The following is a 20700-nucleotide window of genomic DNA, read 5'->3' as shown; positions in this document are numbered from 1 at the left end:
ATTTTCCGCGATCAAGGATTTACGTAACAAAATTTATTAGATAGTAATTACTGAAATGATAAAAAAATAATATATCTTGAAATTTAAATTTAACTCTCTCACAGAACGTAAAATCGACTAACAGAACTGCCGTCCGAACGATATTTAAAAATAATTATCACCTTCCTTGTCTTAACAAATTATTTTCTTAAAAAATATTTTTTATTTTTATTTGTTATTTTTTTCCGGACAGTTTATTAAATTTAAAATTAATGCTTTCTACCATTTCTTTATGAACAATACAAAACACGTTGACAAAATTCATTAGATAGTTATTATTCAGACGATGAAAATTTAGGCCATGGTGGCCATTCTGAGGTTTAAATTTGCGCCGAGGACGGATCTGAATATTCGTTGTTACCGAATATTTCCGGATTTCCAAGCGAAACGAGAAACAAAAAAAGCTTTTACGAAACCATTACTCCGCTTTTTAGCTTCAATGTTATATCCTCCATCTACTCGAGACGTCGTTACTCGTTTTCTTTTTAATGTCGAAACTACAAATGCCAACCAGGACGAACGAAATACTACTGAATTTTTTTGTCTTTTTTTTTTCTTTTCTTTTAACGAACAAGACGATTTACCCGCGCGTTCGTACATGTTATTTCTTTTCGAACGAACGAAGGCTTCGCGTAAGCTTCTTAAAGCTTGCTTATGAAGAAACAATATAATCGTCTACTTGATCATGTTTGCGCATTCGCAGCTCTAGCTTGTATATTCCTACACTTTATATGTTACTTCCTCTCTAAGGATAGCGATCAGTGTCATGTGATACAAAATAACTTCATCTTATTTAGAGACATTTTTTTAGTTTGCATGAGCCTGAATCACATATGTGTAGATACGCAAATGTGAATCACATATCTAGTTGTAGATATATATATGTATATATACATATGTGCTTACACGTTGCTCCTTGTCTCCGCATCTTATCTTTCAGAGAGGCTTCAAATGTCGAATTCGCGACACAAAAATGGGAATTTGCGTCGGTCGTGCGGCTCGACAATTCTCCGTACGTCAAATGAAAATCTCGAATGTCAGAAGATGCTTAACGTTTCTTTAAGTACCTTTGGAATATAAATACTTTTCCTGAATAAAACGGCGCGTGTTTCTTCATCCGTGTGAGACTCTTGTTTGTATTAATAAAACGGTTTGATAAAATGGACCAAATATTTTAGAAATGTCCTATATTTACGAGGTAAAGTCTTGAGAATGAGAGGAGAGAGAAAGAAAAATGTAAACTTTATGAAACACACGCTCAGCATTTCTGTACGCCGGGAATTCCGCGATGTATCGGATATATCGAATTGTTTTCGCGTTGAGAAGATGCCATAAACGACATCGGCCCGCGACCAACGTAGTTTCCCGCAGAAGGCTTTCGTTCCGGCTGTTTTACGAGAGAGATCGTTGCTTTTTATCGTATATCCTCCGAACGATGTTGATGATAGCGGCGATGATGGGCTCATCGTTTTGTGAACAATATAGAAAAAGAAAGAGAGAGATAAAGGAGCCGAAATATCTGGCCAGTAGGGATAGTGCATGTTGTGTTCGATGTGTGTTGTAATGGGAGGGCAACGGGGGTTCAGTATCTGATGATCCAGGTGGCAAAGAAAGCGAGTGTGCTGAAGAGGCGAAAATCGCGGAACCGGATGGACGTCCAGCAACAGCAGCAGCAGCAACAGCAACAGCCGACCCTGCCTCCCGTCACAATATCGGGCGGCATATCGGCCGGTGCCGGGACTGGACAGAACGACAATCAACGCCTCGAGAACGAGGGGGATGTGGTTTTTTATATGGAGGAGCCCAAAGTGGGCACGCCGAATCGTGCCAGACGCGACAATCGGTGAGCGACATCTATGAAATTTTTAGAGAGAGAAAGAGAGAGAGAGAGATATATGCATTGTGAGATTATTTTATGATTAATCTGGAAATTGAAGGTATGCGAATCAAGCATTTGCGAGGTCAAATTGAATCGAACTGAATCTTTGTTAACTCGTAAAGGTCACTTGGGGTCCAAGAGATCCGACGTTAACTTTAAGGGTACACAGACCTTTCAAAATCGAACAACCTTCTATGAAACTAATTTTTATCTGAAAGTATACTATCTTGAGAATATATTCATAAATTTTTGTTGATTTATGTCAAAAATTAAAAATTTTATGAATATTTTTGTAAAAAAAGTCAAATTTTGCAGTTTTTTTATTTAAATTTTTTTATTATGTTAAATTCTAATTTTAAAAAATTAGTGGGTGATAAAGAACAGATCTTCAAGGTATGTTCAGTAAAATTTTTGCGATGAAATATCAAAAAGCTAGCAAATGGCGACTTTTGTGCAGGAGGATCCAGTGAATCCCATGTGACCGTTGTTATTTGGAAATGTGACCTTTATGGATTAAGGTATCCGCAATAATTAAATCGAATCGAATCTGAGATTTTCACGACAAAATGAATCAAAACGAATCTCTTCGCATTAGATACAAATCAAATTAGAATAAAACTTTCCTGGACTTACACAACACGTTAATTTAAATAATAAAATATTTTCAATAATATTCAACGTCTTTTCTTTTAAATAAACGAGAAAATTAATGATTGCAAAAAGTTTAGAAAAATAATTATAAAAATAATGTGCTAAATGAAAATTTATAACAGATACGAGACAACAAGTAAGTAGACTTGATGAATCCCCCCTCCCTTGTAAATAATATTTGTTAAGTTAGCAAGTATAGAAGAGAAAATGGTATTATAAGCCATGCAGGTATTTGATTAAATTTTATTAAATTTCATTTTAGGTTTACATTATATTATCTCCATTGATAAATGATAAATGCTAGTGATTATTTATCATTCGTTTAGTAGCCTACTATTGTGTAGAAACGTTAATATGCCAATATAACATAATAGTTATAAGTAACATTTTTACTTTCGAATCTCTCGTAACTTTTTTAAGGCACATTTTACTATTTAATTACACGAACTTCAATCTTTATTCCTTTTACACTTTGCACATATTATCACACATATTGTTACACGAATGTATGTACACTCGAGTGTCTTTTTGTTTTTCAACTTTTTATTCGGCTGTACATATTTTAAGTTACACAAAGGCCGATAATTATAATCGAAGCTTATTTCAAGATCAACTTGATCTGTAATGTCCTATAAAGCTCATATGGCTCTGTGATTGGTTGATGACTTCTTAAAATAGTTCTTACCTTAATAAACTGTTTGAATAAAATGTTAGGTTCTTATATAAAGATAAAGAGTGTTCATTTAATACTCTTTCTTTTATGTATACAGATTTGTCGATGCTATAACAGTTATTTTGACTAATTTAAAGTCGATTTTTTAGTAAAAATGTCGATTTATTGTATAATAATTTTTGCAGTGTTTCACAAAATGTTATTGTGACTGAGCCACATATTAAATAGAATTATAAACTTTATCTAAGTTTTATCTTAAGTTAAAAGATGTGATTTTATAATACATTTAGATCGCCGAAGTTTAGTTTACGAAAAAAACTTTTTTTTTTCAATTTATGACTCAACGCTTTCGTGGAGAAAAAATCAAATTGATAAAAGAATCTATGAAAAATAGTATTCCTCAGTTCCTCAGATATTGTCGGCGGAGGAAATTAGAATAACCAATAAAGGAAAACTATTAATTCAACCCAATTAGCTTCGTCCGCATCACGTTGTACTACAATCTGTTAAATAGCGTGCACAATTTTATATCGTTACCTTTAACGGACGTATCTCCGTCCATTTCTTCGAGCGGAAGAGCTGCTCGAAAAAAACAACTTGCCTTTCAGCTTGGTAAATGCGACGGTGAGAAGACGAAGTTGGTACCATGAAATTGACGGAGCTTATTTCTGAGTGCTCACCGCCGCGCCGCCGTCGCGACGTCGAGTGAAAAGTGTATCAGATTGTTCCAATGACTTTTTGAATGCGGCTGTGCGAATAATTGCTCGCTGATTTTCAAAAGCAAGGATATACTCGTTAATGCGCCGAGAGTCTTCCACAATCTTTATCACTTTAAACTTGGGCAAAATTTCTTAAGCGACGCTTTCAATCGCATTTCAGTCACGCGTTAATCTTCTCTAAAAATTGCTTTCTTGTTCCTCTGATAATTTACAAATTATTCAGTTTTCCGTCAAAACAAAAATTTATTCTGATATTAAGGAACTTTGCAAAAAGTGTGTTATAAATTTACAATGAGAAAAAAATGTTTGAATAGAAAAAAAAAACGATAAGAAACAATAGTATAGGAGGTATACAAATCAAGCATTTGTGAGATTAAATCAAGTCTTAGACAACATGTTCAAAATCAAATTGACTCAAAATTGAACAACGTTTTCACAGATATATGTACGTTATATGTACACGTTAATTTAAAATTGTATCAAAACATAAGAGCCAACGCTGGATGTTCGTGTGTAATTAATATATACTGATAATCAATTATTACAAATACAATAGACATTTCTATCTTCAATTTGGATCATCTTTAGTATAATGTTATGGAAGTATTGCTAGATCTGGAAAGATTATATTAATTACACACGAACATCCAGCGTTGGCTCTCATTGATTTATGTTTTGATACAATTTTAAATTCCCATTTAAATGTGATGTTTGCGGTAATGTGTAGTGCAGGTACAAACGCTTGATATGTCCAGAGCTGATAGTGATGCCATAAAATTGTGTGGACGTATGAGTTTTTGGTGCGGTATGGTTCGCGCCGTTGAATAAAAGAGATTTTAAACAGTCATACTTAAACTATATACAAAGTTTGCCTAAGAATAATGCTATATAGAGCAATAATGACTGAAAAAGAAAATAATAAATAAAAAAAGATAAAATTTTTAGAAGAAATAAATTGACTTACACAGAAACGAGCGTTGTTTAACAAGTAGAAACTGATGGAATAACAGCAATGTGGAAGGAACGATAGATTTCAGAGTACTGAGCGGTATAATGATGTTGATCAAAGATATGTAAGAGAGACAAAAGTTCGTCTTTTTGAAGTTTGATGAATTTGTTTAATTTATTCAAGTTTGTATAAGACTTATGAACGTTGGGCTCATGTTTAAAAAGTTTTTTAAATTTTTCCGAAATATTATTAACGCAAGAAATAGTGAAAAAAAGAGGAGCTTTCTTATGTATTGATCTGTTTACTAATTCTTGATGTTTCTATCTCTTACCACGCTTCACATTTGATGTTTAATTATTATATATCTTCGGCCAACGTCATTATTATACTGCTCAAGAATTGTTTTGCGCTGACAAGATTGATCGCCTAGAAGATATAAATAAAACAGTCAGAAACAGGCAATTGTTTCAAAATCGAATTATCAATGATTCAAAATTCTTGAACTATTCAAATTTAAATCTTCCAGAAGAAAAAAACGAATCCATTATAACTCGATTCAATTCTATTCGAAATATTCGCACATCTTTAATTAGTATCAAATTAAAGTTAATATATTTTATTACACAATCGTTAAATTTAATATATTCTATTAATTAAACAAACATTGTTTCATATACGAGTACAAGTAAAAAATTACATTTTTATCTAATAATAATTTTGCTTATATTTAATTTAGAATCTTCTTTAAAAATTTAGATAATCAAAATATTGTTTTATATTTTTAGTTCAATAATAACAATAATCGATATAATAAATGTTTTTCTATCAATATAAATATATAATAAGAAGTGATTATAAATTATTTTAATTGTTCTCTAATACTTTTTCACTTAGCATAGTATAGTTAATTTTGAGCAAAAAAATTGTTAGTTTATATAATGTTATATTTTTATAATATTAAATGTCAACAATTCAAATTATTTATTATATGTCACTTTCGATATGTTAATGACATTTCTAATCTACATCATCTATAATAAGAAAAACTGGTACTTTCAATTATAAATTAAATAATTATGAATAGCAGCTCTATTTTATTATTGTTGTAATATTAATAACAGTAACCTTGTGTTCATAGTTTTAGCAATTATGAAAAAATTTTATTAAAAATTTTGAAAATTTCAATTATTGATGTAAAATAATGAATTTAAAAGTAAAATAAACAATTTTATGTAATAATTATAATCGTAATTATAGTCGGTATTATTTTGCTAACATTTACTATTTACGTTATATAATAACTAACAATTACAATGTGCATGGCTAAAACAACCATAGTAGGCAAACTGAAAATGACTATTATAGAATAACTATTTTAACTATAGTTAACTATAATTATGTTTAAATTGTACTGATAGCAACCATTTTTTTTTCTCTTAGTGTACTCGCGTATTAAGAGATTAAATGCTAATACAGATTGTTGAAGTGAAAATGTGCAATTCTTTATATCCACGCATAAATATCACATGATGCACATCAGTATATATATGTACATTGTTTGATGTTTATTCATTAATTATGAAGATACATTCGAGAATTGATTGAAAATATCAGATTATATGTACGATGAAAAACCTACAAATTTCCAAATAATACTGAGAATAACAATAATTTGACGTATCATCGACATATCACATACATATTTAATATCTTCCACCGGTTTTCGAGCGCATCAATTATCGACATGTTCGAAAGTTGATGCAAGATATCAGATAGTATTCCTACATAATTTGTCCGTGAAGAATCGTGAATTTCCGAAGCGTACAAATTGACGATATATCGAAGAAGCCATTGAAACTATCGATTGCTGCATTATCTAAATTAAATTCATCAGAAATTCCTGCACGTACGTAAAATCTTGATAAGTTGCAACGCTATATCGCGCGAAACAAAACAAAGTGTTCACCGCAATCTGCATTTGATCGATGCGAGTTGAGAATTTATACCTGCGGTATTGTCCTAATGCACCGCTTCGAAACAGAATGTAAACCGTCTGTTTTACTGTTTCTTATTTGTACGGGCATAAACTCTCTCTCTCAACTGTATTTCTCTCTGTTGTCAAGAAACATATTTAACAAATTGCTCTGGAGAAAGACTCTCAGAAGTTACGTGCTGCGTAGAAGTCGAGAATTCTGATGAATTAGGCATCGAAAGTACCGTTACTCTTTTTATAACAATTGTTATCTTTTCTGTAACAGTAATGGTAACAACGTTATATTTTTACAGTAAGCAACAGGAAGTAACGAATGCCCTTACTTTGTAAATGTACAGCGCATGAATTATTTGCGATTAAAATTACTGTAGATTTTGTATTAAACTGGTGAAATAGCGACACAGACAATTGGATGCCATTTTAAAAAAATCTTTGTAAAAATTTTTACACGAATTGGATTATTTTTGAGAAATAGTAAGAGAATATATTTTTTTTTCTCAGAATTTCTTGTATATGTAAATTATGAAATGTTCTAAGATTCGTATAAAAAGATATGAGCAATTTTCTAAAAAGTTTTAAAATTAAAAAGAAATTCTGAAAAATTCTGAAATTTACATAAAAAATCTGAAAATTCACAAAATTTAATATAATATAATTTTATAACTGTGGTGAAAATTTGTCTTAGATCTTTTTTCATTAATTTTTTAAATAATTTTTATGTAAATTTTAGAATTTTTCAGAATCACCGTATAATTTTATTACTTTTCTCACAATCAAATTTTTTTATACGAATATTTCTTAGAATATTTCAGAATGTATGTGAAAAATTCTGAAAAAAGTTTTGTAGATTTTTTCAGTATTTCTGAAGAGTTTTCTGAAATTCGTATACAAATTCTGAGAAACATTTTCACCAGGCAAAGTTTTCAAAATTTTGTGAAAGAAAACGTATTTTTCTATAAGTTGTGATAACACGTTACTTTTGGCCCCAACTTTGATTCGTATTGAAAATATTTTGGTGAAACTTGGGCAAAGTTTGCGAAAAAATAAAATATGCGAGCGACGTTATTGAAGTAATTCTTGCAAAATTGTGGAAACAGCGATTTACAAAACTCGCACTGACAGACGCGTCAGCCGAAGAGCGTCTTTTCCGGAGCAATGTTGATCACGTTGATGGAACGATATTGGCGAACCCATAGTTTGATCATAGTGTGTTTCCGGTTGGTAGGGGAAGCCTCTTCACCTCACAAACGAGCTCGGTAACAGAGGCTACCAGCGATGAAATTGACATCGATATCGAAGAACCGCAGAGAGTAACCACGTAAGTATCTAACAATATTTTTTACGAGACCCATATGTGTTGAGACATATTGAAGGTTGTTAGCGAAACAAAAATATATTCCTTGATTTATTCAGGTGAATTTTTGGGAACTTTCTGCGAGAAAAGTTCCTTAACTGAAGTTTGAAAGGATCACTGTAACAATGTGAATAGAAACTAAAGAAAAAAATACTAAATACTCTTTTATTAATTACTAAACGAAAAGTAAAGTAAAAATAAATGAAAAATAACAAAATAAAATATAAAATAAAATTTAACTTATCGTAACTTATCGTAATTTTTTAAGACATTTTTAATACAAAAAACATTAATCTTGCACTTTTCAAAGGTGTGTATTTATTATATCTTTTCCTATTTCCGTAATTTCTTGAATTCTCTAGACAGAATTCTATAATTTTCAGTTTCTTGATTATTAATTTCTTATAATTTCATCAAATTACGCCTTTTTTTCTCGAATTTCTTTCTTCTTTAGTTTTATGTCCCTTCTGCTCTTTTAATGTCGAATATTCCTGATGAGAATTTTGCTCTTCTTAATTAACATACTTTTACTCATTTTAATCCTATCTAAGCCATCTGCAGCTTAGTTCGTATTGTATATTTCTCTTTGTGCTATAATTGATTGAATGACTTAATTTTCTTACTTTATATGCGAATATTTCGCCTTGACTTCTTGAGATTTAATCATCTCAATGAAACACTATAATTGCCATCTTAATAATAATAAAATGTTTCATCTTGACACTATGTAATTTTAAAACGTTTAACAATCTTTATGCGAAACGAAGGTAAAATATCTCTTGCAATAATTCGTTAAATAAATTTTTTAAATAAATGCATACTGAAGCATCATAAATATTTTGTAGAATTTTTTGCAATTTTGCTATGAGTGATTTGAGCGATTAACACATATTTCGATTTTGCAAAAATCAAGATTATAACTTTCCTTTTTAACTGTATCTGTCAATGATTTTCTGCAAATAGTAAATTCACTTACATACTGCAAAATAGAAAAAATATGTAAAAAATATTTACTTTTAATAATTTTCAAAATTCCATTTAATAATTTTGAAAGAAGTACAGTTCAAAAATTTAAAATTGCCATACGCAGTAGTCACAATAATTTGGTATTACGTTAATTTAATCTTATGTTGAGTTAATAATTCATCTATTCTTCCTGGTTTTCCCTGGTCGCTGATAACTTTGATAACATAAACCAAAACACAGAGATTTACGATCTGTTTGGTATCTTCTAAAACGACCCTCGTAACCCACTGCCGTGGTGGTCGATCGTCGAGTTATTAAACGCCCGTTTCGCGTGTACATCGAGTTAGACCGCGCCGACCGAAATCAGAGTATAGGAAGTCGAGGAACGTATATCTCCATGCAAATTACTTCTACTTTGTATGCGGAATCGATAGCGTCTAGGAATTTTCCTGTGCCTCGTGCATACCCGCTATCATAATATACGGATAAATATCGTGCAGATCGTTACGCGCGCGTTAGCGTTCTGTTAGAATACAACATGCTTCTCCTCTTCGACGAAATTTAATTTCGCGAAAATCCTGTAATTCTTCTTCGTGTATCCGCTCGGCGATGCTCGGGATACTAAGGCTCGAATTTCTATGAAAGGATAACCGAACGTGCGTAGGTTTCGATCTGTAATATTGTCGAGAAAATACCTTGTGATTTGCCGTAGCCATGTAATCTGATCGTCATTTTCATCATGCGCTCCCGCATTTGCATTCGCGTTTTTCAATTTACACCATTTATTACCAATCGCTTCCAGCTGAATGAAAGCCAAGAGAGAAGTGAAAATGGGGGATATTGAATATTACTTAAAGAGACGTATACATGTACTCTACACTTCGGTACACTATTGAATAATCTCACGAAGAAGTTTTTAAAACTTCTACTACAATCGATTTCAAAACTTATATTTATTGTACATTACATTTTTATAGAATGTGTTTTTATAGCGTGACTTTAATTAACGCTTTAAATACAGGATGTAAATAAATAAGCTCAAATATACTAGGGGTGTATTTTCATCGACTAAACATTAAAAATTGTTTGCACAAACTCGAGTATAGGAATGCTTCTCTCTGAAATAGGAGGAATTTTATTGTGAAACGGTGATAAACCTTGAAAACGAAGCTATTGCCTTTGTGTTTGAGAAACTAGGATAAAGCAAAATATCTTGTAAACTATTGATTTTTTGATAGCTCTACTTTAGTATTTTTTGTGCAGAATAACTAGACAAATCATAATAAAAAAGGTCATAACTTTGTTTAAAAGAAAGTAAAACCTTTATATAACTTTGAACTTTCAAAAAATTTATTACTATTGTTATCATTCTTCCTTTAGACCATACAATTTTTGTATAAACCATTTTTTGTCAATTATTTTGTTTTTCAGATATTTTTGCTTCATAATAAAATTATCTCTATCACTAAAAATTAAGCGATACTAGAAACTATGTTTATATGTATAAATTTTTTTGATCGATACGCATGGGACTCATTCCTAGAATATTTAATATTTACGCTAGTTTACAGCTAAAAATTATTTTAAATCAAACAAAGCATTTCTCACAGATAGATTGCATGTTGAAAATGATACTGAAATCAAATTCAGCACGTTAGATTTTCGATATAATTGAGATTTAATGTGCAAAATATGATTTTTTGTAATATTTCAAATTCTTTTTTAAGAAAGGTAATGTTATTTTGAAATTCTCAGAAGTCATGAATGTGTATTGCACGCATCCTTTAAAAAATTCATTTTTTTGAAATTTTGATATCTTACTTTTTAGTTATAATTAGGATATTTAAATATAAATTTTTGTTAAGACAGCAAATTTTCCACCTTTGACGATGATGTCAGATATACTTTTAATTTGTATATATATTATACGTTATATACATAGTATAAAACTTGGTATTTAAATAGATACAAATATTGAACATACATTCTGTATGTATAATCGGTATTCATTGCATCAAAAATAATTTTTTGGTGCTTTCATTGCACGTCGCACTTAAATGCGTAAAAGAGAGGCGCGTTGAGGAATAAGGGATGAGTGAGGCGGCTTTTCGCGTCATTGACATTTCGGTCAGAAGAGAGTCGGTTTTGCGGGCAGAAATGAAACGCACGGATATTCCGCACAAAAGGCCCTTTTCGTACACCCGCACGGACTCGTGAGTGCTTTTTCCATCGCGCCATTACTCCGCGCCGGTACGAATGACCCAGATTTCGCGGCGTCGAACGAACATGCCCGCCAGTTCACGTGTCTCGAAACTTGTACATAAAGACACTTGCCAGATTTTTCCCTTCCATCCTCACTCAACCCCCCTTTCGCTCTCGCGGTTCACCTACTTCCGCCCGAAGCTTTCTCGCGCTTGCCAACTGAAGAGCATCTTGTTTGGGTATCTTTTAGCGTTTCATTGCCGACCGCATCCATCTCGAGTTTGCTTAAAAACATCATTTTATGCCCCTCAACGTGAAATCAGATCCTTCAGTCCTCTCGCACGTGTCCACGTTCTTCTCTTTTTTATCCTGATATTCATTATATTTTTTGCTTTTTATTGTTACCAGTTATGTACGAGTTTCATTGAATATGCTCTGGTTTAATAAGATTTGGTATATCAAATTTTAATGATTTTTATTTTCCTGCAGATCTCTTCCATTAGTTTAGAAATAATAATAACAGAATTTTATTATCCAATTTTTTTACTCAATAGGATTAAATATAGAACCATAAGAGCTTTTATGTTTTGTAGCGTTAATCTCGCATTATTTTCACGAGATATATTGTATTTTAATTCTCATTGTCTTTAGATGCTCTCAAAGTAAATAAAGTATTGTTTTCTACGTCCATTATAAATAAAAATGAATGCAAAAATTCTTTTTTAATCATATGGAACAATTACATTAAATGTAATAACGTGTATACTAAAAAAGCTTTCTAAGTAAATATATTATAGTATAAAATAAAGTTATACATATTTATAATACACGCGCACACGCACACGCACACGCACACGCACACGCACACGCACACGCACACGCACACGCACACGCACACACACACACACACACACACACACACACACACACACACACACACATGTACATAAGCATATGTAGTTATTAAATAAATTTCATTTTCTTGAAATGTTAAAAAATTTTTTTTGTTTTATATTTCGTAAGTTTGTAAAGAAATAATTTTATACTTGATAATATTTATTTAAATACAGGAAATGATACAAAAATAAATATTTGTTGTCACAAAAAGGAGTTTATTTTATGCTATAATAAATTCACCAAATATCTATATTTTTTAAAAAAAAACTTGATTGAAAGTGAAAATCTCTGTCACCATGATCCAGTTTTTATCAAAACTAGATTATATTAATATTATGTTCAAACTGAAAGATTTTATTGATCTGTCATTAACAAAATCAGATTGAAAGATGTATTTAAATAAAATAGCAAAAACGCGCCACTTTGACTTTATCTCTATCTTTATTCGTTTTTACTTAAGCCGGAAAATATGTGTAAAAAAATGGGAAAATTGTGAAGAAATAAATATTAAATAAACGAAATCTTATTTACAGTCACAAATTGTGCGAACACACAAGATGTTAAGAATTTATTTTGTACTACAAATCAAAAGTTTTTTATAGGAAATGCAGTTTTTATGGAAATGCATACTAGTAAAGATTTTTATTTTTATCCTTAGTTTTAAGAAGTTTTCCTTAAAAAAGTTATATTTAAATTTGTAGCATAAAGTAAACTTCATATCCTATGTCCGGACAATTAATTTCGTGATTGTATTTTTTTAATATAAATTTTTTTTTTAGTTTAAACAGTATAAAATATGTAATATGACAATTATTAAAAGAGAAAGAGAAAGAAATAATTTATATTCCTAATTTGATTTATATTCCAATTGAAGTAAAAGAAATTCATCAATTTATTCGTCTATTTATTACTTAGGGTAAGGTCGCCGATATGATACCGGATCCTAAATCGTACGTATAAATTCTCGCGTATAAATTCAACCACAGTATTTGTACACTCTTTGTGTAAATTATTTAACTATATAACATTACTATATAACATTACTATTATCCTTCATTGAACTCAACATGGTAAGAACAATGGAAAGTTTGATATCAATATTTATAGAAAGATCGTAACTTCGCTGCTATTTTTCAACACATTTCGTAGCTTGATTGCAAAAAAAGTAAAATAAATAATCTAAATTTTGATAATTTGTAATGATCACAATATTATTAAAATTAGATTGACAAAATTCAAATAATTTTGTGTTCTTAATTATAAATTAAATAAATAAAGTTTTACAAAATGCTTTAGTCTCCTAAATCGCACTATGTATTAATTTCCTAAATCGCAATATTGCTTTGATCGTGCTCATATGTATAAAATCAAATATAATAATTATACAAAGCGCGCATTATAACAATATTACCGTATGTAGTAATGTCATTGGTATATTATTGAAAAGTTATTGAAATGATGACGTTGACAGAAATTATATTTAGTTTATGGTATTTACTTTCAATATTAATAGAATTATAGTTATCTAACGCATTTTTTCACGAAAAGGAAGAATCTAGTTTGTTGCTTTACCCCAAAAAGAGTAATATTAACCTATGGTGCGATTTAGGGGATCGATTGCCTAAATCGCACTATTTGAAGGTTTTATAAAAATTGTCATTTAAAAATTTATGACAATACATAAAATTCTGAAAAAAATAAATATAAACGAAGAAATGTTGTATTTTATTATGACATAAGAAAATTAAATGTATTCCTCATAATTTCTTAATTATAAGCCTTTATATCAAATGTGGTGCGACTTCGGCAACCTTACCCTACTTTTCTCAGTGGAAATGGAATTTTCCACCGTGACATTTCATAGGCGTTCTTCACGACGAGGTGACGTTTTACCATTGTATAAAGCACTCTATCTCACATTTACACTCACGACAAAAGCATCTACCAGGCAGTTAAGCGTTCTCAGAGACGTAAACACCTGAAGAAAGGGCGCTCTTCTCGAGTATACTCCCCCGTTCTTCGACTAAGCGCTAGGGGGTCGAGAGCCGATGGATGACTAGTGTAAACTCGAGCAAAAGAGAGAGAGATAGAAAGAGAGAGAAGAAAATATTTTGATCAATATACGTATGACAGCTTATAATGCGACATAAATATTGACATCTAATATTGCGTTTGACACGAATCAATTTTCTAACTCATATAATAATTATTTTGTGCAAATTATAAAAAGGACTCCATCGACGTTACGTCTCGTAGCTTTATCTCAAAAGTAGATTTAGTTAGTCTCTATTTATATGATTATTCTAACAGAGAGAAATTGTTAAAACGTTAGTGCCTTTAGAGGTAGCTTTGAACATGGTGTACTTGATGACGTTAACGAGGCGCAGCGTTGTATTTTCTCGGTTATTTTTAACAATGGGAGAGGAAAACGAGCTGTATCAAGTTGCGTCTTCTATCTTGCCGCGTCGTGATCGACTAGGAAAATTAAATTAACGAAGATAGCAACTTGAGGAGAAATCGATTTCTCTTCTAAACTAAATCGAGCAAATTTGAAATCGCAACTACAACAAAGTGGCTCGCGATCGAATGCTGTCAGTGCGATACTTTCAATTCCGATAAAACTTACTTCCTCATTCTAGAGCTGGAGCACATTTTTATTTTTATCGAATAGAATATTGACTTACTTTAGTGCTTTGCCAAGAAGGTATTTTGTTTATAATATTTCTTGACCACACACTCATCTATCCCTACTTTTACTCTTAATGGTTCAACCTAACATGTAATATGTCAGTTATATTATAGTAGAATTCTATATAAAGGGAGAAACGATATTGATGTTCGAAGCTCTGATTGGTAATCTAATTGGTACTCTTGGGCATCACCTTCTAAGTGAAGCAGCCGTATTGTGACCTCAGCTGCTTACAAAACTGATCCTTCATGATTAGATTATCTAAATGAGAAGAAAAAAATGGTTACAATATGTAATTTACATGTTTATGTAATTTTCAAGTATTAGCATTGTTACGCTTAAATAACTTAAAATTTATCTAGATAAAGGTAAGATAAATTACGTGTAAATATATCTTACAATTAGATAAGATATAGATGATTTAATTTTAATTTATTTATGTAAAAGATGAAAAAATATACAGTTTTATCTAGATAATTTTCAGATAATCGTTATTGAGCAACAAATTTAGGATATGAAATATATTCATATTTTTATTTCTAAAGAAATACTTTTAAAAACAAAAGTTTTTCAAATAATTATACTAACAAAAAATATTTTTCGTTAAATTTAAATCAATACGCAAATAAAAATAAAACTTAAAAATAGAAGAAATATACATATGAATATAATTTGCATTATATGTATAATGACTGACAAAATTTCTTATAAGTTGTTGAATTAATAGTTTTTGAGCAATTTTTATATTGCACTACTGTTGATCTGAACTACGTTTCGATATTTATTGCCAGTACTAAAAGCCTATAATTCATATTACGTATCTACAGATTTTCAGTATTGGCAATAAATTTTGCAATTCTTGAACAAATCTGTTAGGATAATTGGTAACTTGGAGGCTAAGGCTAAGACAGTACTTTGTTCTCATTATTCGCATCATCTTAGATAACTTAAAAAAGATAATATATCTTTTATCTAAGATAAACATGAAGATTATGTACATTATAATAATCTATATAAAGATAAGATGAAGTTATTTTGTTTATCTAGATGATTATCTAGATAATTTTATATAGATAATGGTAAACACTGACAATGAGTATTATTCAATTATCACATTTATTAAATAAAAAAACATGAAAATTGCGACATGTGTATTAAACAATATAAATCTTAATCTTACACTGACAGTATGTTTACATTAAATGGATCGAGTTTGATGACTTCGAAGCAATCACGATGCTAGACGTGATGATGGGGTGTCAAAGTTTATATAGGATACTACTGGAGGTAGTAGAGGGGGTTCTATGTCGCTTCTCTCTTTATATAGAACTTATTATAGTAATAAGCTCTACCCAATATGACCTATTTGCTGTTTGTAAATAACCACATATAGAATTGAGCAAATACCGCTAATATATCGTACAAAATGGTCAATGTGATTTGTTTGTAGCAGTTGATTGCTCAGTTTGTGTATCCCGTTGCTGACAGCAAAGTTAAAATTATCAATTCTATAATCAAATGTGATTTAGGAGCCGGAACGATATCGGCAACCTTATCCTAACATGCTGTAAAAATGTAATTTTTCTTTATTTTCCAAATTTTTTCACAACATAAATTCAATTAAAACATAAGTCTTCTACTCAAATCATTGAATATATCAATTTCTAATGGATGTGCAGTATGTATACACATAATGGCGCTACCATATTTATACTTTTGTAATGACATCTTGGAATTGGGTACAAACTTTTGTAGTCATCCAATATTTCTTTCTTACCTATAATAGTTCAGTTATTTCTTCAAACCAGTCTTTGGTTTATTTTTATCCTTACATTTTTACATCTAACGAGATAATGTTGCATTTACATGTGTTAAAAATAAAAAAGGGAGAGATGAGTACCCCCTTCCTCCGTTGGGGGAATTTGTTTTTGCAATCTGAATTTCGCATCTTGACGTTTTTTAGATTGACGGAGGCGCACCGAAACGCTATCCGAGCGATCAGGAAGATCAAGTACTTTGTGGCTCGCAGAAAGTTTCAACAGGCACGGAAACCGTACGACGTCCGTGACGTCATCGAGCAGTACAGTCAAGGTCATCTGAACATGATGGTGCGAATTAAGGTGAGTCGATCTTTCATTCTGAATTCACATTTCTGCATTCTTAAAGATTATTATTTAATAGAGACGGCTGGTTCTTTTGGAAAACGCTGTTTCATTTATCAGACGAATCTCCGTGGCTGTCGACAAATCGTTCCGAATCAGTCATCGTAACGACACACGACAGGATAAACCAATCCCCCCGCGTAATAGCTATAATTGCTCTTATTCGATGGATTACTGAGCGATCGTCAATAGCGGTCCGTGTTTAATCGACCGTGCCAAACGATTAATTCGACACGCAGTAGCGAAGGCTACGTCGCATAAAGTCCATGTTGGTTCATGGAACATTATTGCTGGCGCACAACAGCCGTCAGTTAATATCGGCAAACGGCTGGCGTGGCTTACATCCGTCGAACGCCAAAGATCGATTATATGCACACAGTACTCATGAGGTCATTGCCAGGTTGCGGAATTTTCCCCGAAATTTTGTTATCATGTTATCACGTGAAACTTTTTGGATGGATAAAAAATTGAGCTGAATCTTTAGGAAAGAAAAATACAAAGATCTATAACGTTCTTATTCTTGTAAAAAAAAATCTCTGTAATAATAACAATTGACAATTGACAAATTTGTGGAGAAAATCCTCCAAATCCCTAGGTCATGTCTCGGGCAAATCTGGGTCATTAATAACACGTGAATTTCGACGCTTTTCTCCTCGTTCAGCACTGACAATGAGAGAAATGTTTAGTATGAATAACGAAAATTTTGTTACTGACTTTAAAACTATTTGTAGATGTATAAATAATTAATCGTTGGTTACTACGTCGATTAATTCATTAAATTTATTAAATAAACCGAGTAACCAAATAAAATTGTGTTATTAAATCTAAACGCTTACTCATCTAATAAAAAAATATTGTATTTTGCTATTTCGATAAAATTGTAATAAAATCGGCTTGTGAATAATTTTCTTTTTTTGTTACTATTATTATAATTTTCTTCTCAAATTTCTCTCAAGATGCTCTCTGAGGACGCTTTCGGAGTATATATATATACATATATTCATTAAGAGAATATTCTCGCTCTTGAGTTTTAGAAGATCAATTATTATTTTTTGACATTTTTTAAACAGCTTGAACCGAGAATGGTTTGCAAAAGTTTTCGTTAACGTATAAATTATTTGCAAAATCTTAAAGGCATTTGTATCGAAATATTTTTCCAAATTATTGCACGATAATTCGTTGACGTTAAAAAGTCAGCAAAGACGAAACGTCAATCACGATAAGCTCTACTTCTGTAAGCACACTCTGTGTCTTTTGTTTGCCAAAGAAGCTTTGGTGCTTCGCGAACGAATACAGGATTCTATTATGTATCGAGGAGATCGATAACACTCTCGAGCTCCGGTGTTTCGCAGCGAGTCCCGTCGACGAAATTTCAAACCGCTGCGCGCTGGTTTAAGCGCAACTAGGACTCATTCGCGCATCGCCTAATTATAGCACCGTCGTAAATTCCTCCCTCGAAATTTCGTCTTTTACCTCTAATTTCGCTATCATCTGTTTCATGCGAGTCAAGAATTTGCGATAATTTCGCAAACTCGCTCCGTTATTTTAACTGCAAAATCGCGCTGGGTCACAGGCACTATGAGAGAAACGAGGGGCCGACGGTCGAGGGTGTAAAGCAATATTAATTAACAATATGAAATATTAACAGCAAATAACGATTTCTCTTTTCACGTCTGCGCCGCTCGTCGACCGTCGCGTTTTTCGGGGTAACCTCGCCGTGTAGATTTACGGGGCGGTTGATTGCACGTTCGATTTGTCCGCAGGAGTTGCAGAGGAGATTGGATCAGACCCTGGGTAAACCTGGGAGCTACCTGGCGGGAATCGACCGGGCAGGCAACGTAAAACCCATGACGATTGGCGCGCGTTTATACCGTGTGGAGCAGCAGGTGCGTCTTTCCCTTTAATTACCGTAATGTTCCTTTTATGAATATATAAGTGCCCTAGTTCCCGATTGCGTATCTTAACGCGTGTATACGAATCTACCTTCGTATTTGGGGAGCGCATAATTAAATACTGCCAAATCCTAACCCTGAATCCATACTTTTTAACAATTAAAGGAAAGTCGTCGATCCCGATATATCACTTTGCTTTCAGATAGATGCGAATAGTTCGAGTTTTAATCGAATTATAGTGCGTTTGATTTGAAATTAGAGAATTTCGAACTATCGAATTGCCGATTTGATTTCAAATTGGTCGCATATTTTGTTTCATTTATATCTCCCGCGTGTATCAATTTTCATGCTTGATTGTCGATTTCTAAAATTTTTCTAAATCTTAGATAAACTATGTAAAATTTTGTATACGCAAAAGACAATCGTCTTCGTAAATTTGTTTCAACATTTCATATGTTTGTCGTGATTTTATAGAATTTAAAGTAAAATAAAAAAAAAATCTATATTTTATTTTTCTAATAAAGTACTAGCTTCGATAGTAACATTGTATGGTGTATATTTAACATTCACATCTATCAATACAATACTTTTACACTTATTATCTACATAGTATCTATTATAAACTTTAACTTATCAATACATTATATTTTGTAATTATTTTCTAAAATTCTTGCAATTAATTTTTTTGTCTATTAAAAAAAGATCCTCAACGTCATTAAAAATACTTTATAACATTTAAATTGCTATATAAATTTAGAAAAATCTGATTCGAATTTGATTCGAATCAAAGAAATTCAATTCGATTTAATTTGATGTGAAAATTTTAGATTTGATTTAATTCGATTTCGAACATATTATCAAAGATTTAATTTGTTTCCAATCGATTTCATAAATGCTTAATTCGCACATTTCTACTTTTAGATTATAAGGTAAATTACAAGATAACTGCACTCTACAGCCCACTAAGCGTTTTTTTTCTAATTTTTTGCCGAATCTAAAATTAAAAACTGGTGGCCAGATTCAAAGTAAGAAACATTTCTAAACAATAATTTAAAACATAGGAAAATTTCAAATATTTACGTGGACATAGTGAAGATTTTTAGAAAGAATGCTGTTTAAATCGTACTGGGTACGTATCTACTCAACATGACCTAATTATATTTTCCTATTTTTCACATCAAGTTGTAGAAAAAAGGAAAATAAAGTGATCCAATGTTACATAACATAAGTTTATTAATTGACATATTAATGTAAGAACGAATCCATATATATTAATGCATTAACGTAAACAAAGAAATATTTTCGTCAACAATCCGTTAAAATTTAAGCAATTAACTCATCTTAACTTTTCTCCCTTAAAACCATGACTAATGAACCGGAATTTAGTAGAGGGATTAAAAATTTATAATCTGAAGTCATAAAAGTACCAAAAAAAGTATTATAATCGATGTGTGTTTGTATTTATTATTGATCTAGACCATATTAGTTCTATCTTGCAAAGAGTTTCCCTTTTTTTTTGGTTATAAGCAGGATGAAAATATTAAATACAGTTTTGTAAAGTATAAATATAAAGCTACGATAATATGGAGTGTAGAGATTAATAATTATCATTTGATTATAGAAAGCAGTAACTTT

At 31.2% G+C, this 20700-nt stretch overlaps 1 protein-coding gene across 8 annotated transcripts in view; it reads left to right on the top strand.

Moving 5' to 3' along the window:
* LOC105202915 (potassium voltage-gated channel subfamily KQT member 1) overlaps window positions 1-20700 on the top strand; it is a 91270-nt gene that overhangs the window by 59118 nt on the left and 11452 nt on the right. For 3 of the 8 annotated variants that reach the window (XM_039449664.1, XM_039449663.1, XM_039449667.1), the window contains 4 exons: window positions 1626-1882; window positions 8111-8221; window positions 16975-17131; window positions 18937-19059. In XM_039449664.1, the coding sequence (XP_039305598.1) occupies window positions 1626-1882; window positions 8111-8221; window positions 16975-17131; window positions 18937-19059 (648 nt within the window). The remainder of the gene's footprint in view (window positions 1-1625; window positions 1883-8110; window positions 8222-16974; window positions 17132-18936; window positions 19060-20700) is intronic. The other 5 variants (XM_039449668.1, XM_039449665.1, XM_039449666.1 and 2 more) reach the window with 3 other exon arrangements.

Source organism: Solenopsis invicta, chromosome 5, assembly GCF_016802725.1.
Source record: "Solenopsis invicta isolate M01_SB chromosome 5, UNIL_Sinv_3.0, whole genome shotgun sequence".
Classification (NCBI taxonomy): domain Eukaryota; kingdom Metazoa; phylum Arthropoda; class Insecta; order Hymenoptera; family Formicidae; genus Solenopsis; species Solenopsis invicta.
The sequence above is the reverse complement of the archived record's forward strand: the minus strand, read 5'-3'. Positions and strand labels throughout refer to the sequence as shown.